Source organism: Patagioenas fasciata, chromosome 4 (genome assembly GCF_037038585.1).
Source record: "Patagioenas fasciata isolate bPatFas1 chromosome 4, bPatFas1.hap1, whole genome shotgun sequence".
Taxonomy (NCBI): Eukaryota; Metazoa; Chordata; class Aves; order Columbiformes; family Columbidae; genus Patagioenas; species Patagioenas fasciata.
This window is the reverse complement of record NC_092523.1, coordinates 54578213-54605895: the sequence shown is the minus strand read 5'-3', so window position 1 is coordinate 54605895 and position 27683 is coordinate 54578213. Positions and strand designations below refer to the sequence as shown.

The window sequence follows — 27683 nt, the reverse complement described above, 5'->3', positions numbered from 1 at the left end:
AACTGCCGCCGCGCCGCGCGCGCACGTGTCCTCACAGTCGTGCCCCTGACAGAACTGCCGAAACGCGCGCACGCGCGGGGGGGGATGGGGAGAGAGCGCGGCGCGAGACTGTCCGCGCTGGGGGCGGCGCGAAGGTGGTGGCGAGAAAAGAAACGGCCGCACGGTGCCGTTGCGGCGGGTGATGACGTCATTGGCACTTCCGGCGCGGTGACTGAGGCACGCACGGAAGGGGTCGCTGCCAGGAGGGAGCAGCGCTGGAGCGGGCGCGAGTCGGGGAAGGCGGGGTGGGAGACCGAGAGAGCGCTGGGCTGAAGCCGCGCGAGCCGGGTGGCGGCGCGGAGAGGGGCGGGCGCGAGGCAGAGGCGCCCGTTGCAGCACGAGAGGCGCCCGTCGCTGTTGAAGGCGTCGGCGACGACGACAAGTATCGCGAGAGGTGGCGCGGCCCCGGCGCTAGAGGTGACCGAGACAGCGGCGGCGGCCCCGAGTGCCTCATCCTGTTTCCCGACCGGACCGCCGACTCTGAGCGAGGCGGATCGGCGGTCATGGAGAAGGCGGCCGGCGCGGCAGCGGTGGCGGCGGAGGGAGGTGGTGACGGCGGCGACGCTGGGAGTGCCACGGCGGGGCCCGGTCCCCCTGAGGGGCTGAACGGTGGCGCAGGCATCTCGCCGCCGTCGTGCCCGCCTGGGGCGGCGGCGCCTCGGGGGCTAGTGAGGGTGTACGACCTGCTGCTGAGAAAGAAGGTGCCGACGAAGGCGAAGCGGAGTGGGCGGGCGGGCCGGCCGGCCAGCAGCAGCGAGAGCGGCGGCGGCGGCAGCGAGAGCAGCAACAACGGCAGCGAGGAGGAGGAGGAGGAGGAAGACGAGGAGGAAGAAGAAGAAGAGGAGGTCTCTGAGGTACCGCGGGGACGGGCGCCCCCGGGAATGGGGAGAACGGATCTCCCGGGGGCCGTGGGAAGGCTGCGGAGAGGGGGCTGCGCCGCCTGGCTGCTGGGTGGGAGTGTAAGGGCGGAGGGGAGGCCGTGCTGGCGAGGGGTGGCGGGGCGGCCCTGGGGGTTGCCCTACTGATCCGGTTTCATAATTCCTCCGTGCTCCCGCCTCCTCCACCCCCGCCTCCCGCGGGGATCTGCCGCAGAGGCAGGAAGGGGGCAGCACCGCGCCGCCCTGGGGCGGCCTCGTGGCGGGGCGGGACCAGCAAGCAGGCACCCGGGCACGGTGGGGTGCCGCTGCCCAACCGGGCCTGGTGGGAGGCTGTGACCCGCCCCCCGGCTCGGTAAAGGCGGCGGGAGCCGTTGCCAGTGCCCGCCTGCACCGCCTTCACCTTGTGTCCTGGGGGCGGGGGGTGAGCTGTGGAAGGGATTCGGGGTTGCCCCGGGGCTTGGAGGCTCCCTAGGAGCCTCTGTAGGCAATGGCCTTGTCTCTGGTTGTAGTCATGTGTAGTTTTTGCTGGGCTGTGCTGAAGGGTGCCCGTCAAAGTTGTATTTTGTATCTACACGTGCCATATTTTAATTGGGAGCAAAACTGGGAGCAGGAGGGCTTGACCATGGGGAATGAGCCTGGAACACCGGGACTGAGGCTTTGGAGATAGGCCTGAGCTCTGGGTGTGTTGCTAGAAAGCAGTTTGCTCTCTGAATCATGGGAATAGATCATCTTGAATAAAAGCAGGTGAATTTGCAGCTAAAGCCAATGCTGCCTTAGAGTCCTGGGCATTTTGCTGTCACCCAATGCATTCTCTGAACCTGATGGTACTGTTTCATTGCAATGTTGAAGGAAGCATTGTTCACTTGCTCTCATTTAATGTTAGGTTTTTCAGGTAGGGATTGCTGGAAAAGGCCTATAGAGACTTGAACCCTTTTTCTTATTTGCATATATAGTCACACAGTTGCTTTGCTGAAATAGTTTTAATTCTGTAACCTTCTAAGCTGAATATTCTGCCTTTTTTGAATAGTGTCCTTAAAAAAAGTATACTTCAAGCTTGTAAGCTTTTCTTTTAAGTTCATTTCTAAGCAGTTCAGCTTTTAAGTGGTGTATCTACTTTTGTATTAGAAATTAAAAAGAGCAGGAAGAAAGAGAAGGAAGAGTCTGATAGGTTTAGGAAAGGGCTGGGCTATGGTGGTGACAGGTTTTTCCACAGTTAAGAAGCACTCTGCATTTTATTTCTGCTGCAGTTGATGCAAGAAGTGTTTTATCTAACTTTGGTGAGAAGGATTGCACAAAGTGAGCATGTCTCAATTAACAAGTAGTTATGCCTGGTGTTTTGTTTCTGTAGTATTTATTTTTAGGGAAGAGAATACCATCATTTAGGTGGAAGTATTTGAAGTGTAGGACTTGTAAGATGGGCAGCCATGGTCATGTATGTCTTGGACTGTGCCATATAGCAGTCGTGCAGATACTTGAAGAGCTCTGTTACTCTCGAACAGAGTATGTTGAGTTTTGCTGTGGCAGTGTGTTGTGAAGGGATGAAGGCCCTCTTAATGATTTAGCAGATGCGTTAGTTGACAGTTAAGCATTGAGGTGAGTTGTATGTGACAGCAACCTTCAACAGAATTTGTGTAAAGTGCAACTTTTAGACAAAATCTTGTGCAGGTTAATTTTCTTGTCCATATCCACTCTTCCAAATGGTGCCTTATACTGGTAGCTTTCGAATGGTATTGTGTATGGCATGATGAGAAACATGGAGACAGCTGAGGAATGTGTGTAATTGTAGGCAATGTGAGCCTTGGCTTGTGTGCTGTGCCTTATGTAGCCGTAGGTACCTATTTAATATGCTTTAAGAAATCCAGAATGAAAAAAAGTTGATCATTAAAATGTCATGGGGCGGCAGAAGAACACTGAACTTGTTTTTGATGGAATGATGTGTGGTTTAGATACCGATAGTTGGGAAGGCAGTTTTGGCATCTGGAAGCTTCCCTGCAGTTTTTATCTTACTTATAGCAAGTGAATGCTTTCCTAGTCTGGATGGTCTGCAATTACATATTAAGCGGGGTTAACTAGTTGATAAAGAAGTTACTGTTAATTAAGTTCAGGATATGTGAAATGTATGCTATCTGCTTCATTTAATAATAATTCTTTTTCTTGATCATTCAGGTTGCTCATAAAAACTGTTCTAGTCTTCCACTGACTTCAGAATAAATTGATGCAGCTTAGTGGAATAGGCACAGCTGAAATCACAGTTTTCAGGAATGTGAACATGAGGATGGCCTGATTAATGGTGTGGAGGAGCTAACTTCAAAGTAGTTCCCAGTGGGTCCTGGGAAGGAAATGTGTTCTGAGTGTTCTCAGTGAAAGGGAGTTTTCCTTATCTGAAAGCAACCTGATGTTTAGTTTTGGCTTTTAAAAGCTTAAGAAAAAATTAGTTTGTGCTTCTGCTGTGGAATTCTTATTTGTTTGGATTTTTTTTTTTAATTCCAACTTGACATATGCATAGCCTGTGTAGCTTTCAGCAGTTGGATTGTGGTCTTCTGACCACTGGCAAGCTGGAAGGCACACAAAATTAAAAACACACAACATTTTTTTTGTTTTTCTGTAAATGGAAACTATTGTGGAAACACAGCATAAGATGATGTTGCCTCTGTCATGGTAACTAAACCTCAACAGAGCTGCTTGCTGACTCCCCCCCCATTGCAATGAGGGAGAGAATCAGAAGGGTAAAAGTGAAAAAAATTGTGGATTGAGATAAAGACAGTTTAATAGGTAAAACAAAAGCTGTGCATGCAAGCAAAGCAAGGAATTAATTCTCTACTTCACATGGACAGGCAGGTGTTCAGCCATCTACAGGAAAGCAGGGCTCCACAGTGAGTAACAGTCACTTGGTAAGACAGATGCCATAACTTTGAGTATCCTGCCCTTCCTCTTTCTTCCTCCAGCTTTTATTGCTGACCATCATGTCATCTCGTGTGGAATATCCCTTGGATCAGTTGAGGTCAGCTATACTGGTCATGTCCCCTTCCAACTTCTGGTGCACCTCCCGCCTTCTCACTGCTGGGGTGGTGTAAGAAGCAGAAGAGGTCTTGACTGTGTAAGCATTGCTCAGCAATAATAAAAACATCTCTGTATTATCCACAGTGTTTTTGCCCAAATCCAAAACATAGCCCCATAATAGCTACTCTGAAGAAAATTAGCTCTGTGCCAGCCACAATCAGCACGCCTCCCAGTTGCTCAGTTCATTATCTCTGTAAACTTAAGACAGTTTGTCTTAGGCTACTTTTTGCCGTTTATGTGCTTAACACATAAAGAGTTCTTTAGTGTCTCAAGTGAAGTACTTCTAGATTTGACTACTAATGAGACAGCTTTTAAAACTCGAGAGTATAGCAGCAGCAAGTCAAAGGAGTTAAAAACCTGGAAAGACCGTAAATCACAAAAAACCCATAAGTGTGGCTCAGTTGTTGCTGAGCTGATAGAATGGAATAAAAAGTTGTAATCAGATATTTTCATCTTGATCAGTTTCTAAACTCTACTAGGTCTCAGCGTGGAAGCATAAGCACTGAAACTAATTTCAGCTAAACTGAAATTTCATACCAACAACTTAATGAACTCCTGCTACAATATTCTTGACAACCTTCAAGGTTGCTTTTTGAAATTGCAGCAAATTACTGTTCGCCAAAAAACAACGCTCTAGGTAGCACAGTCCAGTATTGTCTGTAAATGGCAAATTGTCTTTTCATTGACTGCCCAATAATAAAAAGGATTGCAACTCTTTTCAGCACACAGGAAGAAGGATCTTAAGGTAAGAGAAAAATTACAGTAGAAGATCTATACCAGTTTGCATGCTTCCTGGCAGAATTCTGGCCTTAGTTTATCAGTGATTGTGTACAACAAGCAAAATTGTTTTGTTTTCCTAGAGGTAGTCTCATAAACTGTTTGAAGAGCTGTATTGTTAAATAGGACTGCACTGCCACTTTGATCAGGTGATAGCTCACAGAGTCTGTGCATTCAGGCAGTGACATCTTAGATGCTTAAGACTGAGATGAAAGTGCACCTCTGTTCTTAATCAGAATTGTGTGAAGAGTGTTGTTGAAGATGACTGTATTTTGGGCCTGTCTTTTCACTGCGTCCCTCATGGGAAGATGCTTTTACTTCTTAGTGAGGCTTTGTACAGTCTACCTTCCACGCCCAATTTATCATAACTATTACTACAAAAATATGTGAAACAAATACAAAGGAAACTGTGCCTTTGGTCAAGTCAAAGGTTGAGACTTCCAGGCCTCTTAAAAGAATGATTTTCAGGAGACAAATCAAAAAACCCACACAAACCCCACCCCAAAAAATTTGGGCTGGGAGGAGCATGTCAGATGAATGAAAGTTGAAATATAATATGGAGCTTGGTAACATTATTATTGTTTGAGAACTTTATTATTTGCTCTCTGTTGTGTGGGATTTTTTTGTTTGTGTTTTGTTGGTGGTGGTGTTTTTTGTTGTTTTGTGGTGGTTTTTGTGAAAACATGGTTTAGCAGTTCCTCTGAACAAGCTCCAATAAAAAACCATGCATATTGCAGGCTTCTTGATAGTGTTCTTGTAGGTACAGATTTTGTTCAACATTTGTATTCAATAAAGATCAAGTGCAAAAAAGAGCAAGCCCTAGTAGCAAGTTGATACTTAAAAATCTGATGTGTAGGGTGCATTAGGACTTCTCTTATTACACGTGGAAAGGTGTAATTGTATAATAATAATCTGTTTACAAGCTTATTTCAAGTAGTTAAATTTACAGAATGTTTGCTGCTGGCAGTGGAGTTTGTAATTGCCTTTCCTAATATATCCGTTTTAATAGTTTGTAGGTTCAGTTTTCTCCTTGAGCAAAGAGTTTTGTGATGATTAGATGTAGAGTAGTCTTGGATTTGTGTGTGTTTCCTTATGTTATTTCTGTCATTTTTTTCTGACTAGTGTATTTTGTTACTGGATTCTCATATGACATGCAAATGAGCTTTCCTAAACATAGTCCTCAATAATGTTAGCCATACCTGAAAGTGCTACCTTATGCAAAAGATGTTTTTGAGACTTCTTGGCTGTTTCTTAAGCCTTCTTGGTTTTACTTGGACCTCGTGGCTGCTGCAAATAAAAGTTCAGGGTTTTTTTCAGCTGCATTTGAAGTAGTAATTAAACTAAATTAGATGAAATGAATAAAACAATATACTACTGGTCCTTGAAAATTTCTTTGTGCAGAAGAAGGTACTCTTAACTATTTTAGCTTCACATATAAGGTGTTAATCTGAAAATATGGGCTTACTGGTGTGATTTCAAGAATGTCACAGGCAAATGGTTATAATACTTAAGCTGTTAAAGTCTTTTACAATTTAAGTGTTAATGTAAGATGTTATTTTATAAGTTGTTGGTTTTTTTAATCCCAACTGTCCTAATTATAATCCTGTAGTAAGACCTTTGGCTTCTGCTAAAGAGCCAGTAAGTTATGCTTGACCACTGTATGATACATGGTCTGTGCTACCATTACTTTTATCTCTTTGTGTCTTCAAATACAAGACAGAACACGCAACTAGTTGGGCTCTGGCCTTTTTAGTGCGTGACATCCTGCTACACACAGTCTCATATTCTGACTCGTTTATGCTGTAATTATTTTATTTTTGTCTGACAGTTTTTTTCCCCGTATCATTTTGTTTCTTCCCTTCAAAAGAAGAAATAATAGTAAAATCCTTTAGGGAAAAAAGCAAGCGTGTGTAAGACCTAAGATGATTTTGGAATTTTCCTCATCAATATAGTTAGTACAATGTTTAACATGGCATAGCAATATTTACCATACATCATTTGAACTGATATGACTGGAAAAACAGATAAGGCACAGCGGGGTTCACCTCTATGTTGTGTACTCCCAACACAAAGCCCACTCTTAGAGAAAATATTTTAACTAAGTAGGTCCTTCAAGTGAGTTTTTTTGTTTTACCTTGTGTGAGGAATATAGTAAGTATTATATAATGTAATATAAATGTTAGGAGTTTAGCTGTATCTGAAGATGAGTAGAATTAGAGATTGCCTGGAAACATGTAAAGGATATTTCTCAGAAATCCCTGACTTAACAGGGCTGAGAAGGCTGTTGGTCGGTGAATCCTGCAACCATATTTCAGAACAGTGAAATCTGCTGTAGCTGACCACAGGAGGCATTAGCTCAAAATATTTAATATCCCTTCCTTCTTTTTCACTAGAGTGAATTCCAGCAAAATCAGCTTGGAATACTGGAATAATGATTTGGCTGGCTTTGCCGTTCCTTGCTAACCATCTTTCAGTCATTATTGGCATCACCCTGTAGATGATATGACCTCTTATCTAAGGATGTACATTAATAGAATTCATATGCTAGTTAGGAGATTGAGTGTACTGTTACTGGCTGAGGTGCTAAACAAGATTTAGTGTCTACATGTGCATGACCAAGAGTCTAGGTATGTAGAGCTAGCGGATGATGTCTGGTTAGACCTAGCATGTTGTAGAATAAAAGTGTGTTTCGTGGTTTTGGGTTTTTTTTGTCTACTCTACTTAATTGAAGTTATTAGTGAATATATGGGTTTAAGAGATCCCCTGCATAAAATGACCATGTCAGAAGGTGGAGTTGGGTGTTGGTGGTACCGTGTGGATTTGTTTACTTCCTCAGATATTTCTTCAGGAAATGTCCGTATAAATCTAACTTCTGTGTGCAGGCAGGAGCCAAACACCCCGTATTCAAAGTTAAAAATTTAATTCTTTAAAGATAATTATATTTCTGGAAAAGATTTAGTGGAGATGAGGGAATTTCTGGAAAAGATTTAGTGGAGATGAGAGAATTTCCTCATCTGTCAGATTTGAAGGCAAATGGGATTGAGCATGTTTGTTTTTTCCTCTATCTGCATTTTAAAAACAAAGCTACTGTGCTTGTTTAGGATATGGCTGATTTGGAAATTGAATTTAAGAATTGAAAAAGTCAATGCTGCATATCCAGGATCAGTAAGAAGGCTTTGTTTTCAAAGTTAAATAAACAAGACCTTTTCACTTTGAGTTAAATAAAAAAAAAAATACAGCAATTTGATTATAGTCTATTAGACCATTTGAGGCAGCATTGGTAGCTGCCTTGGTAGGCTTTGTGATTTTTTTTTTTTTTTTTTTTTTTTTTCCCCTGAGATGATGTGATTGAAGTTTCTTAATGGTATGGCATTTTAGGTGACTAAGTTGAAATAGTGTCATAAACATGTGCTGTAACTGTAGAGCTTCTGTAGCTATGTGGGGTTTTTGTCATGTCAGTGACTTGATTTTTCAAGAAAGAATGCTAAGTGTATGGGTGGGGGAAGGACTTCATGCTAGCAAATAGTTTGGGTAAGGTCATTTGGGGGGGGGGGGGGGGGAAGTCTTCCGTAATATGTGGTTAGCTAATAGTTGTATACCAGGCTGAAAAAAAATCAGCAATGAAACAATGTCTTTAAAAAAACTAAACCAGTATGTCTTTATTATATCTTTCTTTGTGCTTGCAATATTTTCTTTTAGGCTGAATATTGTAATTATGATGATTTTGTTTGTCTTAGTCAAAACAGGTTTTGACAAATTCAAATTACTGGTCTTTGATGTACTGTATTTTAGCTGAATCCTCAAGCCTTAGGAGTATAATGGTGTATTCTAGGAAATAAACAAAACCTTGTTTGTTTGGTTTTTCCCTAGTTTTCCTGCCCTTCCACAATATCTTAGCTTGAATTAGGTCTCTGTGGTGTTAATCATCAAGAATGGATAATGTGTCCAAATATGCAGCTGTTCAGATGATAGAAGTGGAACTAGAAAGAAGTTTGGAGTATTAAGAAGTATAATGAAATGTTGCTATTTAGAGTATCAGTTTGGGGTTTTGGCTTCCATTCTCCTCTAGTTCAACTTGAAATAGTTAAGAAGTTGAACATCTGGATTCATTGTTTTAGGTTAAAATTAAAGGTATCTTTCACAAAGTAATGTGACTTCTTCTCGGTGACAACCAATGATAGGACAAGGGGTAATGGGTTCAAACTGGAGCAGAAGAGGTTCCACTTAAATTTGAGAAGAAACTTTTTCTCAGTGAGGGTGACAGAGCACTGGAACAGGCTGCCCAGGGGGGTTGTAGAGTCTCCTTCTCTGGAGACATTCAAAACCCACCTGGACGCCTTCCTGTGTAACCTCATCTAGGTGTTCCTGCTCTGGCAGGGGGATTGGGCTAGATGATCTTTCAAGGTTCCTTCCAATCCCTGACATTCTGTGATTCTTTCTACTGCTGGGGAGGCTACTTTGTGTTTGGGCTCAGATTTGTTTCCACTTAGTAAAAACACAGTGATTGTTTGTAAGCCTGTATATCTGTCCTTCTTTGCAGGAACTGTTTTGTGGAATATAGCCTCAGCAGGAGAACATCTGAAACCTCTCTTTAGGCAGGGAGTGGTTCAGAGATAAGAGAAGTCATTTTTATCCTCCCAGTTTTTTCCACACACAAGAATAGAACTAAATACTTTTTAAAATGAGAATTTGGAGGTCTTAAGTACATTTGTGTCTGGCAGGTATTGGGTGACTCACATGCTTTCTTGTGTCTGAGCTTTACAGTTTCAAAACTTTAGGTATTCCTCTGTGTTTGTTTCAGTCTTGTCCTGAAATTTTTTGCCAGTGGAATTTTCCTTTTTATGCTGTTCTGCAGGTGTGAATTGTTTTCCTCCACAGAACAGTGAACAATGCTTTAATGAAGTTTAATTTTTAAACTCATTATGTGACTTAGCTTTTTTTTTCCTGAAGTGCTTGTTGTTCAGCCTTTGTATCAGCGTGCATACTAATCTCACTGAAGTCGGAGGAATCATGCTTCTGGGTATGTTGCAGTCAACACACTGCTGCACTGCCCCTCCCTCCCCCCCAAAAAAACCCCACAACAAACAAAAACAAAACAACAACAACGAAAAAAAACCCAACCAACCAACAAAAAAACCCAAAACAACAACAAAAAAAACCCCTTTCATTGCTCCTCCCAGCCACTTGGGAAAAATTCTTGTTGGAAAAAGCTCAGCAACAGAAAAAACATGTTTACACTCAATCAGTTCCTTGATCCAGTTTGTCAGACAGTCACACAAGAGCTTGTGCTGACAGAGGGAAGAGCCAGGAGCTATTCATTTAAATGCTTGTCAAAGAAATACTTGTGTCATCTTTGAGGACCCAAATTTTTACAAATACTACGTATCTGTGAGAATTTTTGTGTGAAAGGGATAGCTGGTCCTCTTGATGGTTCCTTTGGATATTCTGTTTAAAAACACCTCGTACAGTCTTGGAAAGATAAATTGCGTAGAAATTTTTTACATGCAGTTTTAAAATTTGAAAGCTTCTTGACATCAAATCAGCCTTGACTCTTTTTTTTTGTCTCTGGTATTTGTTAAGGTTCTTGAAAGCAGTGTATTGAGGATAGGAGAAAGAGGAACAAAGCAGTATTTTCCTAAAATGTTGCCATACTTTTAAGTATCACCATCACTGCTTTTGTGTCACTTAGTGCAGTGCAGCAAAGGAGTCACATAGTATGCCGTCTAGCATGAAATTGTCACAAAACATGGTTGTCATTGGTATGGTAATTGTAATAGAAATAACCAAGCTAGTTGAAAGAAAAAGAGCTCTTCCCATATTAACAGACCACTAGACAGTTGAACATCTGCCTTCTGCCCATCTCAGTCACTAACAGAAGTGAAAGTTGGCATAACAGCATGCTGGTATTTTTGTGAAGCGTCAGCTTGATGAAGGATCTCCTTGGTGATAAATACAGTGGCAAACTACATGTGCTAAACTTTCAAAAGGGTTTTGCTGAAGCCCATGTGCATGGGAAATATTTGTGCTTCTACAAGAACTTCTGTGTAAAATCATTGTAAATTTATTTGCATCTTTGAATCGAGGTGGGTTTTCAGAGATGTGCTAGTAAGTGCCCTGAAGTTGGATTCTGCAAAGATATTCAGGATACAGGATGGCATAATTAGTTGATCTCTGAACCTAGCTCTGTTAAGAGAGGGGCATCTCTTCCTTTGAGCTATTCCCAGCTGTGCATTTACACTGCTTGTGTTTTGCCAGCTATCTTTGGAGTGGGTCACCGGCCTGTGATCTGTCTGGAAGGTAGGGAAGCGGGTACCAAGGGGTAAAGGAAAAGAGCTGTGTGGAGTTTTTTTGTTTGGTTAGTTTTTCAGTCTGGAACCGAGGTGTTATATCAGGTCAGGACATGCCTTGTTCACTTTTATGGGACAATCTATGGGTTGTCTTCAGCCAAGCATTGATGAAACAACTCTGCCAAGCACAACGTTTGTTATATGTCTTGATATAGATGCTAATTCCTTCTCTGGTTTGAAACTATTGTGTGCTGTTCTCTCCCAGCATTGCTTAGTTATGTCAGTGAATGACCAAAGCCTTGATTAACTTGCAGATTATCTTGATTAATTTCATGTACATTACTGGTATTGAAGAAGCTCTGAAGTAGTACTACCTAGTTATGACTTGCTGGTGTGAAATAGGCTTGAAATAAGCTTAGTAGTAGTTTTCTCAATGGACTTAATGTAAATAGCCCCTATTTTTATGTATTAAAAAATCACCAAAATGTTTTTAAGACAGGCAGATGTCTTTGGTGGTGGCTTTCATTGGTATTCTGAGATGGATATTACAAAGTATGCAGTCTTTCCAACTCATTGGAATACTTATTAATGGGAGTAACTTCAGCAATGTATGTGGTAACAAAATATTGTGTACACAGTCTGGGACATATTAAAATTATTTTTCTTAACTTTTTTTGAACTTCCAAAGCATATTTTTAAGATTTTGTCTTAGTAGAATACTGCCTTTATGCTCTGTGTGTATGCTAAAATTTAAATACAAGCAGTGGAGGAGAGGTTCTGCTATGGGAGGTGGTGTATGTGTGTTGGATTGAAAGGGGAACTCATCCTCAGCAGTCAGGGTGGTGAGTGTTGTCTAGCTGTGCTGCTGAAGACTGCCAAAGACTCTTTGGTTTTGGACTCTTGAAAACCTTTATGGTTAGTTTTCAGCTAAAATCAGGCTCTTACTACAAGTGTATCTTGAATTGAGGAGGGCAGATGTTTGTGATTTCTTAAATATTCTGATAATCTAAGATGAACTGAATCTCTGATTTTATTTCTGAAGACTCAGCAGAGATGGGGAACAGGAGGTATTGAACTCCAATGAACAAGCACTGTTGACCTAGAGGTATTTCAAGCTAGCAGCTGGTTAAGCTATGCTGTGCAGTCCTCTGTGTTTACTGTGTTCAGTAAATGCTGTGTATTCCACTGTGCAGTCTGCCGTCTGTGTTGATCTTCCAAGTAGCTTCAGATGAAACAAGAAGTGAACAATCATATTTAAATAATATAGTGAACACAGAAGTCTCTCATTGTTTTTATTCAGTTGATATATTTCTCCTTCAGACTTTTCTAACAACTGGTTATATTCTAGGTTTGGTATTACTGTCAATTAATGGAGTAGGTATTTTGGTGAATTTAGTCCATGAACTTGAAGATGCCAGCAAAGTAACTGATTATTGGGAGCTTTGTAAAAGAAAACTTGTTTCCATGACGTTAGCATAGTTCTCAATCTGATGTGAACCAAGTCCAAATTCATTATGAACAGCCCACCTGAAAGCAGAGCTGTTAAAACAACTGTCTGTTTTACAGCTGGGAGAATGGAGAGGAGCATCTTGATACAGCAGATTCTGGATTAAAATTTGACATAGAGTTACTTTATAGCAATGTTCTTTTGGTTAGGTTATTATGCATAGAAGAAAATGATGGTTTTAGCCACTTAAAAACGGGGAGGAGACTTTGATCTAGAAAGTGACTTATTCTGGTTCAAGGCTTTGTAACTCCATGTGGGGAATGTAGTTGCACTTGAACTACTCAGGAACTTCCAGTGGCTTACAGCTGTTGACTGTAGAAAGTGCTTAGATTTAAAACATCAGACAAGTTCCAATGTGTTTTCACAATTGAAGAACTGGAAATAAGGAACTGACTGCTTGCATGTTGCATTCAGTCCTTTTTATGGTTATGGAGTCTTACAGTATAATTTGTTCGATGTGTTCTGTGAGTGCCTAGCTAAGATTATAAAAATAGATCATGTTAGAGCAGGTATAAGAGAGAACCTCTATATTTTGGACCTTGCTTACCAATATTAACCAGGTGAAAATAAAGAACAACTTTGCCTGAAGTAGCTGTGTTCTCCTACTTGTATACCAAAGAGTGTCCAGATATATCATGTGTTCAAAGAGGATGGTTTTGACATTGTACACAAATTTTCACATGCTAATGTAAAGATTTCTTGCATTAGTACCTAGCTTAGAATTCAAGAAGTGCTAGTAGGGATGTTGTTGAACTGTACGTGACTGCCACATGTGAGAAATTTTTATTCTGTTTAGAGGCCATACAAATACTGCTTACATTATACATCACATTCCTGTCACCACTATTTCACATGTGAAGTGAGAAAGGAATATATTTTACTTGATTTGAAGAAAGATCCTCCCTGTCCCAAATGGCTGTCTTTGCTGAATGTGTTTGCTGTCTTACATGTGTTTAGCCCAAAGCCAGATTTCTTCAGTGCATTGGAAGTTCTTGGACTAAAGGCTTGGAACATTGTATTACCTACTGAAAAAATGGACTACTTGAAGTGAAGAACTGAAAGGAATTTCTTATAGGAAGCTCCTCTTAGATAAAAAATTGTGCCAATAATTTTACACTTCAAATGGAAAACACTTTTTAAATGCTTAGTTAATGCTGTGTAAGTTTGTCCCACTTCTGTAGCTTTGTGTCAGTTTTATTTGAATTTGCATGGGCAGTTCCCCCTTAAGGAAATTGTAGGGACTTCTCTAATAATTAGATAGAAAATGCACTGGATAAATAAGGAGATGAATCTGCAGGAATATTTCTTGCCCCACTTGTTTTTTAATGATATTCTAGTTTAGTCCATCTTAAGGGCAGTGCTATGTATGTATAAAGATATTTTCTTATCTCCTTCTTCCATGTTTAGGTTTGCCTTAGAGAATTGAAATCCAAAATAATAAGGCTGGGGGGGGAAGGCTCTTAGCTGATTAGAAGGGTTTCTGTTACTCTGCCAGCATGCTGCTTACTAGACTACAAAACTCTGTTTAGGTGTTGGTTTCATTTATGCATAGATGAAGACTCATTTCAGAAATATTTTTATGTTGTGCCATGGCCTTCTGTTTAGAGATGGATGGTGTGAGGACAAGAGGCTGCTAATAGAATTTAAGACTATTAACTTGTGAGTCTTGACTTGAGTGTTGCAATCTCACTTTAGATAAAGCTAGTTTTTGACATCCCTTTTTTGAGAGTTCCTGGAAAAAGTGTTGTAAGCTGAATGCTTTTGCTTTGAGCTTGCAGCTGGTTTTGGTGAATCTGTATAGTTTCCTGATCCTTCCTGGCATTATGTTGCCAACTTTTTTTCAGTTGTGCGAGTGACTGCCTTTTTTTTTACTGACCCTTGAATGAGAAATCTTTGAAATAGTACTGCAGTGTGAATGCCAAAATCGCTCGACTACTACTGGGAGGAGAAAATAGCTATTTGAAAAGGGTTCTCTCTGGATGTGGAGTCATCATCTTCCCTGATAGTACCAGAAACTGATTGTGCGTGCAGGTTGCCAAGTAGATTTCGCTAGAATAGTGCTTCTGTTAAGGAGGAGCAGATCTGAGGAGGAGTGTGTGAAGGAAGTCGGGCAGCTTTATCCCATCAGACAGGTTATGAACATCCAAGTCTGTCAACAGTCAGTCTTAATACCTTATGGTTTTTTTTGTAGTCTTCTAAATTGACGTACAAAGCTCCCGATGTGTTTATCTTGGTACCTTTATAGGCAGTATAGTACAGAGACCTTTCAAAGATACTAGTTTACTTGGGGCTGTGGGAAACCTAGGTCTCAGGAGTACCACATTAAGGCCTCTTGAAGAATACAATTTCATGCTGTCCAGCTCTATATGCTTAGCAAAATGAGTAAAATTTAATGAACAGGAAACAGGAGAGTCTCAAATGCCTTGGTAGGCAAGGTAAAGAATATGCTGGACAGAAATAAAAATATGTCTTGGGAGAAAGCTTATTTTTTCTGTGGGAGCCTTGGACAGTCAAGAAAGTTGTTACATAGTTGTTTCAGAAGAAAAACATCAAATTCTTTATAGAAAGGTTTGCTTATCTGGGAGGAGGCAACAGCTGAAACAAGGGTGATATGATAGTAAGGATAGGCAGAAAGAATAATCTTTTGATTGTAAAACTCAGTGCTTCACTGCAGTTTTTGGCAAAAAAGTTTGAAATGCTCACACACACACCACCCCCCTCACGCCCCCCCCCCCCCAAATTATAAATAAGAGAATAAAGATAAATTAAACTAATAGTGTGTATTAAAACCAGTAGGTTTTATCAGGTTAAATTTACCTCTCACAACAATAAAACATAAAGTAATAGAGTAGATCTCATTAGTTTTAAATTCACTGAAGCAACTACCTGAAGGATGTTGGAAATACAGTCTGCCTGACAACTGTGAAGATGTGATAACTGGAAGAAGTGAGGTAAAGGAAAACAAGATCCTATGTGAAATAGTAAAAGCACATGATGGTCATGACTTCCTGAGGTTCCTGAGGTTTGGCTTGAGACTGACTTGATTTTATGTAATCACTTACGACTGAGGATCAAGAGTAAGGAGTTTGATGAATCTGTCTGGAGAGACAAATGGCAACAATATGTTTAAAGCATTTTTTTAATATTGACATATAAATGAGGAACCTTAGAAAATGCACAAAAATATGACTATAAAATACTACTGAGTAGAGGTCATGCTTTTATAGTTTAAAATATTTTAAATTAAAAGTAAATTGATATCAGAAGTAGCAGAGTGAAGAACATGCTTAGTGTCTTAGTGGTTATCTGAACTAGCTATTAGAGTGGTGAAAGGTGTGTGCACAGACAAGGATATGGTTCCAAATGAAGGTGGATAAATATTAGTGGAATTTTGAGGCATTGAGCTTATCTGGGGGAGTATGTACCCTGTTTGGGGAAATATTCAATTCTGACTTAGCGGGTTTTGAAAAAACTTCTATTTTTACTCTCAGAGCAGATTGGAAGACCTTGGCTACGTCCAGCAAAATGAATGTGGGTAGGAGTCTCATCTCTAAAAAGTGAAGAAATGGACCAAACACAAGTCTTAAGGCTAGTATTAGCAGGAGGAGAAGGAGATCCACCAGTAGGTGGTGTATAATTGTGTGTTATTTTGAGTTGTTTACACGTTAGTTATGTCTCCAGATAAGTTAGGTTTCTTGCCTTTTTTTCCCCTCTTCTTGTGGTATTTTGAAGATGATTACAGTGACTGCATTGTATTATTTAATATAGAAAAGAATCATAGAATCATATCAGTTGGAAGAGACCCTCAGGATCGTTGAGTCCAACTATAACCTAACCTAACTAGCACTAAACCATGTCTCTAAGAACCCTGTCTAAATGCCTTTTAAACACCTCCAGTGATGGTGACTCCACCACTTCCCTGGGCAGCCCGTTCCAATGCCTGGCATGCCTTTCCGTTAAGAATTTTTTCCTATATCCAATCAAAACCTCCCCGGGTGCAACTTGAGGCCATTTCCTCTTCTCCTATCACTTGCTACTTGGGAGAAGAGACCAGCACCCTCCGTGCTACAGCCTCCTTTCAGGTAGTCATCGACAGCAATGAGGTCTCCCCTTTCAGCAGGCACCACTGTGATAGGTTTTTGGGAGGCACATGCTCCTAGATTTTGATAAGGTTGGTTGATCTTACATGCTACTTTGATCTACTTTTGCAGCCTCTAAGACAGAATAAAGTAAGTCCAGGCTACCAAAAAAAAAAAAAAAAATCATCCCTTTGGAGTGCAATGACTTGTGAAGACATTGGGTTCATTTTGTTGGTTACTCTGTAGGTGATTTCTTGTCCTACACAGGTGTTTTTTGCTCTCCCCTTAAGCAGTAATTGAAGTGCTCTTCGGCTACCAGTGATGAAGCTTGGGACAGAAGCTATAAAAGGTTGAGTTCTCTGTATTGTATCGCCATATTTACTGTTTTCCTGCTGTTGACTTGGATGTTCTTCTTGTCCACATAATCCTTCAAACACAAGTTTGAAGCAGCCTTGGAAGAGCTATCCGAATGATAGTTGTGCCATTGAATGCTTCTCTAGCATATAAACAACTGTGTATGTGTCTCACGTATTTTTGTTTTGTGTTAGAAGAGGAAACTCGCTCATTTGAGAAGTTTTAATAATGGGGTTTTCCCTTACGTAGACTGTTTCCTTATGTCATGGGGATTTCTAATCCATGTGAACTAAGTCTTCTTTCTGCAAGTGTATCATGTCATATTCAACATTTTCAAATGTATTTTGTTTGCAATAGGTGCTTCAGTTTACAAGGTATTTCATGTGACAATAGTGGGTTTTTTGCATCTTGGTGCTCTACACTTAGTGGAAAATGGGGATGTCACAAAATTTCTGTTGGAAACCCACCCTGCTTTTTGCTCTGAATGGTCTGGGCAACTTAACTGATTCTATCTGAGGTCATCTTTTTAGGACTGTCTACTTACTGCTGGAAAGAGAAATACTTGGGAAGGTCATGCTGAGGGCCATAACTGAATTATACTTTATACTGTATTTGAGGGCTATTTTAAACTCTGTTGCCTTCTCAAAATGATTTGGGGTTTTTTAGTAATTAATGCACCTCATGGTTCTGCTGAATAAGGTGTTAGCATCTGTGGTGGACACAGTTTAAACAACCCAACCTTGACACTGAGCTCTGTGACTCTGAAAGCACACAAAAAGTGTGTTTATATGCTTTGGGACAGTTGGTGACCAGTACTGCTTGATCAGCTGTAAATAGATAACAATGTGCTTTTGTGATATAAGTGTGGGAATAGTCTGATCAATTGTTTAAATGCTTACATTTCTGAGTGCCAGAATCTCTCTCGGATCAGTTTTCAAAATGCTGGTGATTCAGGGTGATATAATCTGAGTGATGCTATTTCAAGTTTAGTGCTGGCCTGTGAATATACTAGAAGATTGAACTAGGAATTAAAAAAAAGTCTGCTAGGTCTTGAGCATTTATGTACTTTATCCTGCATGAACAATTGTGTTCTAGTGGATGCTTTTATTCTTTGGTCAAATTGTACAGTTTTCACTAAGCTTTAGTTACAAGTGCTGTATCGGGATCATAGCATAGAGTAAACCAAACTTGATTAATACTTGTCCCTGGCTTTGTCTTTCAGTACTATTTCAGGATTCTCTTTGGTCTAACACACTTCAGTGTATTGTGAAATAGGGCTTTCCCCCCCCCCTGTTTTTAAGCAGTACTGTGCTAAGTTTGTCTCTTCAAGCTGTACCTCTCCTGCCTTATGTGTGTGGAACATAAGGGCTTTTCTGTGGTTCAGGCTTGCAGAATGTAAGGGACGATAGTAAAAAAACATGGATGTGCATGCCTTGGACACCTGCTTTGTTTCAAGGTACCACGTGTTCAGAAGAAAAGGCAGCTATTTAGTACTGGATAGTAATAGATGAGAATGCTGACTAGATCATGCCCTTCATAGTAATGCAAAATAAAGGTAATAAGCTTTCAAATAGAAGCTGAGATGTTTCTGCGAATAACTTTTTTTTTCCCTAAAAAAGGCTAATTAAAGCAATTCATAGAGCTGGGCTTGAAAGCAAGTTAAAAAAAAAAGATTTGTGGTCACTTTTTGCAAAACTTGAAAATATACTTACGTATCTGTGTTGAAGACCCAAAATAACACAGTAGAAATACAAGAGAAAGTAATTGTGGACATCTAAATAGGGTTTTTGTTGGTTTTGTGTTTAGTTGAGGGTTTATTGTTCATGTTTTGGGTGTTTGTTTTTCTCCCCCCCTGCTGATACTTTTCTTGCAGGAATGGAAGCCTGCATTAAAGTCTTTGTTTTACTGAACTTGGGAATGGGCTTTTTGGAATTTGGTATTCCATGCTACAAATAGTTTTTAATTACTAAGTGAAGCGGTGGATGCTATGTGGCAAATGAATGGTTCTTCCTTAGCCTGAACCAGGGGGCTGCAGATGAAGGTCAGCCAGGAGAGAGGAGGAGGTGAGGAAACAGGAACACAAACAGGATTTAAGTATCAGGATTTTTAGTGTGACTAAAACACAGATGTTGAGTGTGACTTGCTTTCAGTGGAATATTTAGCTGGTTTAGGTTTGCCCTCATTGCTCACATGTAGAACCTGACTACTTGTGGTGTTTCTGATGGTGTTAACACAACTTGAGAAGCTCTGAACTTTTGGTTATGGTTTTGTAAGTTAATTTATGTTGTTGCAGACAGAACTCTCTGCCATCTTCCAAGTGGAACTGGAAGTGGTTTAGCTTTTGAGGTGAGCTTGTCTCCTCATCTTTCATTTGTTCTGTAAAAATTGAGTTTGCCATGCAAACCTAGTATGCTGTGTTATGCTGTCATTACATTTGAAAATGTTTTCAGTGTTGTTGTATGTAAAGTGTCTTAGTGCTGAGTTATCTGTTTTCTGCATTTTCTGTGATAGAAGGTATTTGTTAATTCTTTCTGATACTTGAAAAACTGACATTTGTGTATAATTGCTAGGCTGTATGTACACAGGATCCATTGCAAGGGGCTGCTAAGGGTGTTACAAATGCTGACCTAAAAGCAGTTATTGAAAGGAACCATGGAATTTTGTCCTGTGATTCCTTGCATGGAAAACAGTTTCCTATGGAAAGTAGACTGTGATATGTAGTTGTATGATTCATTTCCCTCAAGGCAGCTAAGTCTTCTGTGAATCTTCTTGACTTTGTAATGCAAGATTGCTGAGCCTTCACTTTCATAGGTAGATGTGCCCCTTAAAGTTTGATGGGAAGTCAGGAAGGCACTACTGGAAGTGATCCTGCATAAAGTACCATTGTTAAAACAAACCTGAGTGAATTGATGTCTGCTGTAAAGGTTGGCAATTTTCTTCTCCTTGGAGGTAACCTCTGGCAAGGATAAGTCATTAGCTATTTTTGTATGTGTGTGTGTTTGTGTGTTTGTTTAGAATTTTTTTTTTTAAAGCCAACAGCTGGCTGAATAGCAGATAAAATAGTAATGGCTGGATTTATCAGTTAACTTGTCCAGTATAGTTCCTCTGAAAGAAAACCTGACCAGCTGGACAGGCAAAATGCAAGCAAGAGTTCAGTAAGGTATTTGATGAATGGCATAAAAATTATTCTGTGATGTTAATTATGTAGGACATAAGTTCTGAAAACAGGCTCAAGACAAGTTAATGTCAAAAACAAAGAACCCATAGAGGAGATGCTCCTTGAATTAATTCTAGTAAAACAGTGTAAAATCTGAGGTGTTTCCTAAAGTGGCAATGTTCACGGACCATGTGGGCAAGTGTAGATTTTGTGTAAAACTGGGGACTTTTTGGTAAGTGAGTAGGTTGTATTTCCCATTTTTTTAATTTCCTGTTAGAGAACAGAATTTTTTAGCAGTAGGACATAGCTATACCTGAAATCTAGGCTGATAAACTATAAATTCTCTTTGAGATGTTAGTAGTTGATCTGGTCAGCCAACAAAAACCTGCTAAGAACATTCTTGCTGTTGAGAAAGTATTCGTCCAATTAGAACACTTTTTTTTTCAAAAAAAAAAAATGATTAAAATAAAAATTACTACTAGCATTTCTTCAAGTCAAAATGTGAATTTAATTTCCTTGGCCACTAGACCCATTTATGCTCTGCTAAAATGAGCTCATGAGGGAGAAAAATTTTGCAGGGTTGACAAGATTTATTATGCTGTATTTTTTTAACTGAAAATTAAATATTTTGAGAGCTGCAGGTAAGATTGGTCAATGATTTTGACCTGCTATATGCAGAATGGCTATCACTCTCACCTAGTGTTTTAAGGAGCTACCACTTGATGTTTTGAGTGAAGCAGATGAGTGTGGAGATGATGATGGTTCTTGAAACCACCTCATGGAGATGTTATTTCATGTGGTCAATACCTTGGGATTAAAGCTGGTGATGCTTGGGAAGGACCACAGTTGTAGTGAAGCCTGAGGAACAAGGGAGTGGGGATCCTGGCTGACCTGTCTGCTGTCACTTTCCTGTCATACCTTCCATGAGGATGGTCTTTACTAGGGCGCAGGCCTGTTTCTGAAGCCCAGAGATGTCACTGTCTCTGAGGCTCTGCAATGAGGTGAGGCTTGGAGCTGTTGTTTGGAGTGGTGTGTGGGTAACCTTTCTTAACTGACTACCAGTTCACTTGGGTGGAGCTGGCTTGTTAGATCCTAGTAGTCCCCATGATGTAATGTTCATAATGTTACCTGAAAGGGATTCATTTTTCTGTTCAATGGTGACTTGACTGTTTATTATTGGAGTTGCAGGTTGTTTCTAGAATCCTTGGCCACCTTGCATTGCCCTCAAGCGGTAGAGGAGAATAGGATGGGGTGGTTGGAAATGCAGTAAAATAGTTGATAGTGCTGCACTGAGGATGGGTTAGTTGATTTAGGAGGTTTTGCTGTAGTGGTTAGCCAGATCATAGCACAGAAAAAATGTGAGCCATGCCATTGATCAGCTTAATCTAAGAGCTGGTATTCTTGAACAGGTTTGAGGGGTTTGTTTTGTTATCAAGAGTGGTTAGAATAGGATGGCAGTAAATAGACTCAAGGAACACCACCCAAAGTGGATTTGTGAACTTCATTGAGTCAGAATGAATATGTAAAGTGGCTCCAGCAATGCTGATGTGTACCCAAATGGTCTGTCAGACCCTCTCAGCGTAACAAGACTGGCATCAGGCCTGTGTACCAGGAGGAGACATTGTGGAGCTCCAGCTGGGAGATCTACCTCATGGAGGCAGCTGGGTGAGACTGCGCTCTCAGTTTTGGTGGCCACTTGGGTGAGTCGTTTGAGACCTCTGCAACACTTAAAAGCTGTTCCTTCTGTGTGTTTGTGAGTCAAGGGGCTTTGGGCAGGCCCGTTGTGCTGGACCTGTGGGTGGCAGAGGGGGTAGATCAGGAGAAGCATTAATCACTGAATTAATGACTAGGGAAGGGTGGTGAAATGCATTATTAAAAACCTACCGGGAAGCTGGTTTCATTAGGGTTTTTTCCTTATTCGTTCTTTTGGGTTTTATTTTTTTAAATACTCAGGTGCACTTTGGAAGACCCAAGCAGAAGGCGGAGGCGCTCCCTGGGGGCTGCCGGCGGGGCGCTCCCTGGGGCGGGGGGAGCGGAACGGCGCTGTACCGGGGCCGCCGCGGCACCCTCCGCGCTAGAGTGGTAGGTGCCGACTCTGCGCGGGGTGGAACAGTCCATTTCCTGTTCCCGTGCGGGCAGCGGGGGGGAGCGAGCGTGCTGCAGCCGGCAGCCGGTCCGCCCGTCCCAGCTACGGCGGGGGGCGGGAGGGAAGAAGGGGGTCATGGCCGGGCGGTGAGGCACGGCGGAGGTGGCGGCTTCCGCGATGGAGGCGTATGTGTTGGAGGACATCCTGGAGGTAGGGAAGGGCGACGGCTCCAGAACAAAGGGGTGTGCGGGGTCGGCTGGGTGAGGCGGCGGCCGAGCCCCCGGAAAGCACCCGGCCGCAGGGCTCCCGCCGGAGGCGAGGCTGGACCGCGGAGCGGGGGCGCGGGGACCCGGGGAGCCCGGCTGCCCACCCTCTCTCCCGCCGCAGGGCAGACGGGCCCCTGCGGCCCCGCAGCCAGCCGGGAGTTGGCTTTGGATGCAAATGCTCACTCGGGGCCTAGGTTGGAGCATGGTGCCGCCACGACAGCCGCCCACCCCTCGTCTCTCGGGGCTTTTCCCGGCACGGTGTCTGTGGTCGGTTTTTAGCTGGGTGGCTGACGGGGCTGAACACCGGTGCTCCACGTATTCACTGTGTGGGGGTTACATTTACTGGAGTGCCGCTGGGGGAGGAGAGAGGCCTGTGCCTTGTGGAGTGCTGCATGATCAGTGAGTGTTAACTGGAGTCCCTGTGTGTGTTGGAGCTGACATTGGAGTAAGATTGCTACAGCCTTTAGCCTTCTGCAAAACAACTCGTTGTCTCTTTTTTTTTTTTTTTTTTGCCAGTGCTTCTGCTTCTTGCACTGAATATGTGTTAGGACTATATAATTTCAATTACTGTGTTGACAATCTGCTTAAGTACAATCTGCATTTACTTCCTCTGCCGTAGATCCTGCATAATGAAATACATGGCATTTTTCCTTCTTGAAACTGAAATTTGAAAATTTTCAGCCAAATGATGGGAAACCTACCTAGGAATATTGAAGTGAAACTTCTGTTTAAAGTGAAAAAGATCTTGATTCCAGATTGTATTAGCAGGTAGTAGCTGTAATAGTTCAAGGAAGTCTTTGTTGCTGCTGTGTTTTTTCTGGTTTTGCAAGCAAAAACATGTTTTCATTGCCAGGTGACTTTTCAAAATATTTGCATGTAATCTTTATGGTGACAAGAAGCTGCTACCCTACTAGCTGCTGTCAAAATTTAGACAAAACAATGCTTTCAGCAATGCTTATCCTTAGTTTTTTAGTTTCCTTAATGATCATACTTCCATTGCTTTTATGTTGTTCTGAAGTATTAAAGCAGCAGAGGTACTTTAGTGTTAACTTCCTTGTGAACATTGGAACTGTTTAACATAATTACATCCAGAATGTTTATACAACTTCTCAGTTTGTGCTTAAGAAACTGATACAGATGGATGAACAAGACATTTTTACCAGTTTCTACCTGTGTCAATAGGTGTCTGGTGAGTTAGGAAGCCCAAAAACAAACTCGACTTTCTGCCATCAGACCAACATTTTGGTGTTTCACTTGTTGAATGTTGAAAGCTTTTTCTTCTTGCCTGCTTACTTATTCATCCCTCCAACTGTTACTGTCATGTGCAGCTCCATAGTATGTAAAAATAGTAAAATACATGGTGTTTAATGTTCTTGTTTGGAAAGGCAACTCACAATTGTGTCAGTATAGCAGTATTCTGGGTTTGTGTATGTGAACTAAGCAATTCTGTCTTGCTTCTTGAGGTAGGAGACAGTGATTTTGATAATTTCCTTGCACATTCTTTTCATGGTCATAAGACCGGTTGTATCCAGGTAAAACACACTTAAAAAATCAAGTTACCATATGGCTTGTGAACTGACAACACGACCTTTTTTTGTTGGTGTAACTTGTCAGTTTTTGGGTCATATGTGTTAGTGAAGGAGTGATTATATTATGGGAGATCTTAGTGTGGTATTCAAAGAAAGGTATAAACCTAGACTTGTTTTTTTTATTGCTTGAGTTAGTCAACATAAACATTTTCTCAGTTGGGAGAAAAGGAGGTGTGTTTTATCCTTACAGATGAGGATATGGTCTGTATTTTACTGAACTTAGAACTGACAGTGCAGAAAATGGTTTAGGAAACTTATGAATGTAGAGGGCTATATTTATATTCTGTGTGTTGATTTGAGACTTTTGAAGAGAAGCAGCCATGTATTCTGACCTTCAGGTTCTTTGAAAGCTTGTTTGTGCTTAAGAGAAATGGACTCGAATGTAATACAGGCCCCTCACATGTGGGAGTTTATTAATGTCCTTAACATGTGCATTTAAAAAAAATTCTGTTACCTTTCTAGCTCAAGATAAGTATCTTTCATCTATCTAGAACTGAAACTTAGAGTCATTGTGAGCAAACCTGTATTTCTTACTGTGATATTAGGAGTATTTCCTACCTGCAGAAGTGTGTTATTTGTTGTTGTGTTTTGTTGTTGTGTGTGTGTTTGGGTTTTTGTGGTTGGTGGTTGTTTAGTTTTGTTCTAGAGTAATGGGGAAATTTTAATAACCCCTGAGATATTACCTTGGTTGCTTTGTATGTAGCAGCCATTGTCGTCAGTAAGAGGTGAGGTGGTATGAAAGGATCATCTGTTATACTTTCAGTAGTCAAGTTGCAGAGGATCATCACTTATATGGCAGAGTCTACACAAGACTAATGTCTGTAGTGCATAATCAGGGAGACCTCTGCAATGCTGTTTATTTTTTTTTAACAGATCAAGGCTTTTAAATTTTTTTTTATTTTTATTTTATCCATGATGCAGCTTGTCTTATTGAGAAGCTGATACTGGAGCTATGTTCATATAAAAATGGAATAAATATGGTAAAATATCTTCATGGAACAGAAGTGCTGAGAAGCATTAAGGGGAGAGTAGAAATTGAAACTGGAGTAGTGATTTGAAGACACTTGGCACATAATTATTTTTTTTTTTAGTATTTATAAACTTTGCAAAACTCCTGGTCTGAAGATTAAAATCAGGTTTATTCTATAGTATTACTGTTTAAGGCATTAGTAAATTTCCCATGATCCAGCTCTTAAGCAGGCTAATTCTTTCCCTGTTTCTCATAGTTTCTGTTAGTAATCTTGTCTTTCATTTTTAACCTGTTTTCAGGTCTTTAAAGAGTTTGCCTATATGAAGACAGCACTGGCTACTAATGTGCTCTGGCATTTCCTAGTGATTCCTTACAGTTGTTCCCAAGTGGTTTGTCAGAGCAACTTCATGTGTTATTTTCAAGTGAGTTGGAGCACTGCTGTATAATAGCATTCCTTTTATTAAGGTATCATTATTAAGTTGGGTCCCTAGCCAGATGACGAATATTGGAAGCTTATGTTCCTGACTGGGTCCAAAGGAGTAGAATTTCTTAGTTTTGCTCATGTGAAATCTTGAACCAATGCTAAGAAGAGGACCCCCAATTAAATGCTGTGAGGATGCCCATCCCAATGATGCTGAAAAGTTGTATCGGGTGGCAAGGCAGCAAGAATGCAATACAGAGTGCCTTAAGTACATCAAGAGGTGGACTTAATGTGGTGTGGCTGTCAAGTTGTGCTGTTGTCTGAAGTAGAAATGAGCTTTACTGGGATGCGTGTTCAGCAGAAGAGTAGGTATGACCTTATGTTCAGTTAGTCAAATGCATCTGATCAGTGTTGATACACTTGTGTCAGACAATAGCTAGCTGATCACGCCATAGTTGCTGTTTCAAGGTGTGGGACTAAATTGTTCTGAGGTAAACACGTGTTCTAGGAGCTCTCTCTGGGTGAATGAGAACTCAATGTAGCTGAATGTGCTTTGTCTGAAATGTTGTTCGGGAAGGAAGACTGGCAGAAGGACAAGTGAGGTGAATATTGTAACTGAAGAAACTAAAATCCATCAGCTGTCTTGTATTCAGGAGGTGGCACTAATATCCTTAGCGATCTTCAGTGAAGATGAGTAGGAACAGTATTGGTGAGGTTTGTCCCATAAGGAAGATCAGGATGCTAGAACTTGTACGATATCAGTGTTTCACTGGTAGTATCACATAAGGTGTTTATTTTGGTTTTTGTATGTTGGTTTGTTTTCCCTCTTGAATCAGCTGGAGGAAAGAGGAGTCCATTTCTGAAGTCTTTCTGAGCTTACTGGCTGAGATATTTACGTAGCTTACAGATCTATGCAGCTATTTATGTAGCAAGAAACTTTTTGTGCTGCCACTTGCTTCTCCTGGCTGGGTGGAGTTGACAGAATGGTGTCAGTGTGACTGAAAAGTGTGACGGCAGTTACCTAGGCCCTATTAGCTTGCCTGTTTGCAGCTTCATGAAGGTGAGTGCAAAGCAGACTGACGCTTCCTGGCTGATTCTCTAACTGTCTGTATTGCTTTCAGACAAAATGTAAGGCAGTTCCCCTTCTTTTGAAAATGGTCTCCCTATAATGCTGCTTCGGCCCATTTGCCTCTTGTGTGAGGCAAAGAGATCAGAACAAGCGTGTATATTGAATCTTCTAGAAAAGCAAATACTAGCTTTGATTTCTGTTACACTCTCCCTGACAGTTTTTGGTAAGACTGTTCTGCAAGGCAAGGAGCCAAATTTTCAGCTGCTGGATCTGAGTTCTGTTATGCGACAAGCAAGAAGTAAAAGGTCTGCAAAGGTCTCTTCTAACCCAGACTATGCTGTCTTTTAAGCAGCTGGCTTAAATCAGGTACTTCATAAAAAAACTGAGACATGTTTTAGACAGGTTAATTTATTTTAGACTTTTCCCCCATATGTCCCCTCCTTACACTTATGTAGAAATACATAAAAAGGTTCTTTTTGTGGCTGAGGTATTCATACCTTTTTTTCCTACATTTGTATAAAATCTCTTCAAGTCTTTGCCTTGCTGGAATTTGCTGGCTGTGTTGTCTGATAGGAAATCATGCTCTAAAGCTGTAACCGACACTTAGAACAACCTCTTACACTGCCTCAGCATCAAAATAATGCAAGAAGGAAATCTGAATAACCTTATGAGCACCACCTCCTGCGCTGCACAGTTTGTGCATGGTTTCTTCAATTTTCCTGCACTTAAAATGGCAACATCTTTGCTGGTAGGTGATGGTCTTGAATATCTTATGTGGTTTTTTAGGAAGAAGTGTGTTGTTCCTGTCTCTCACTGTGGACAATTGTGTTCTAATAGGAAAAGGAACTTTGTACTAGCACTTTTGTTTGTGGTCTCAGTGTAGCTGAATGTAGTTTGTGCTCGGGGAAGGAAGGAGAGGAGATGATCCTGATACAGCTTGTCTTACTGAGAAGCTGATACTGGAGCTATGTTCATATAAACATGGAATAAATATGGTAAAATATCTTCATGGAACAGAAGTGCTGAGAAGCGTTAAGGGGAGAGTAGAAATTGAAACAGTGATTTGAAGACACTTGGCACATAATTTTTATAGCTAGCATTTGAAGCAAATAGTGAAAAGGAACGACTTCATTTAAAATTGCTT

General features: G+C 41.0%; 1 protein-coding gene across 5 annotated transcripts in view; it reads left to right on the top strand.

Moving 5' to 3' along the window:
• Positions 1-230: 230 nt before the first annotated feature.
• The window catches only part of ANKRD17 (ankyrin repeat domain 17), a 94655-nt gene continuing 67202 nt past the window's right edge, over positions 231-27683 (top strand). For 3 of the 5 annotated variants that reach the window (XM_065837365.2, XM_065837366.2, XM_065837364.2), the window contains exon 1: positions 231-893. In XM_065837365.2, the coding sequence (XP_065693437.2) occupies positions 543-893 (351 nt within the window). In that variant the 5' untranslated portion in view covers positions 231-542. Of the gene's footprint in view, positions 894-22288; positions 22435-27683 lie in introns of those variants that run through there. The other 2 variants (XM_071807900.1, XM_065837367.2) reach the window with 2 other exon arrangements.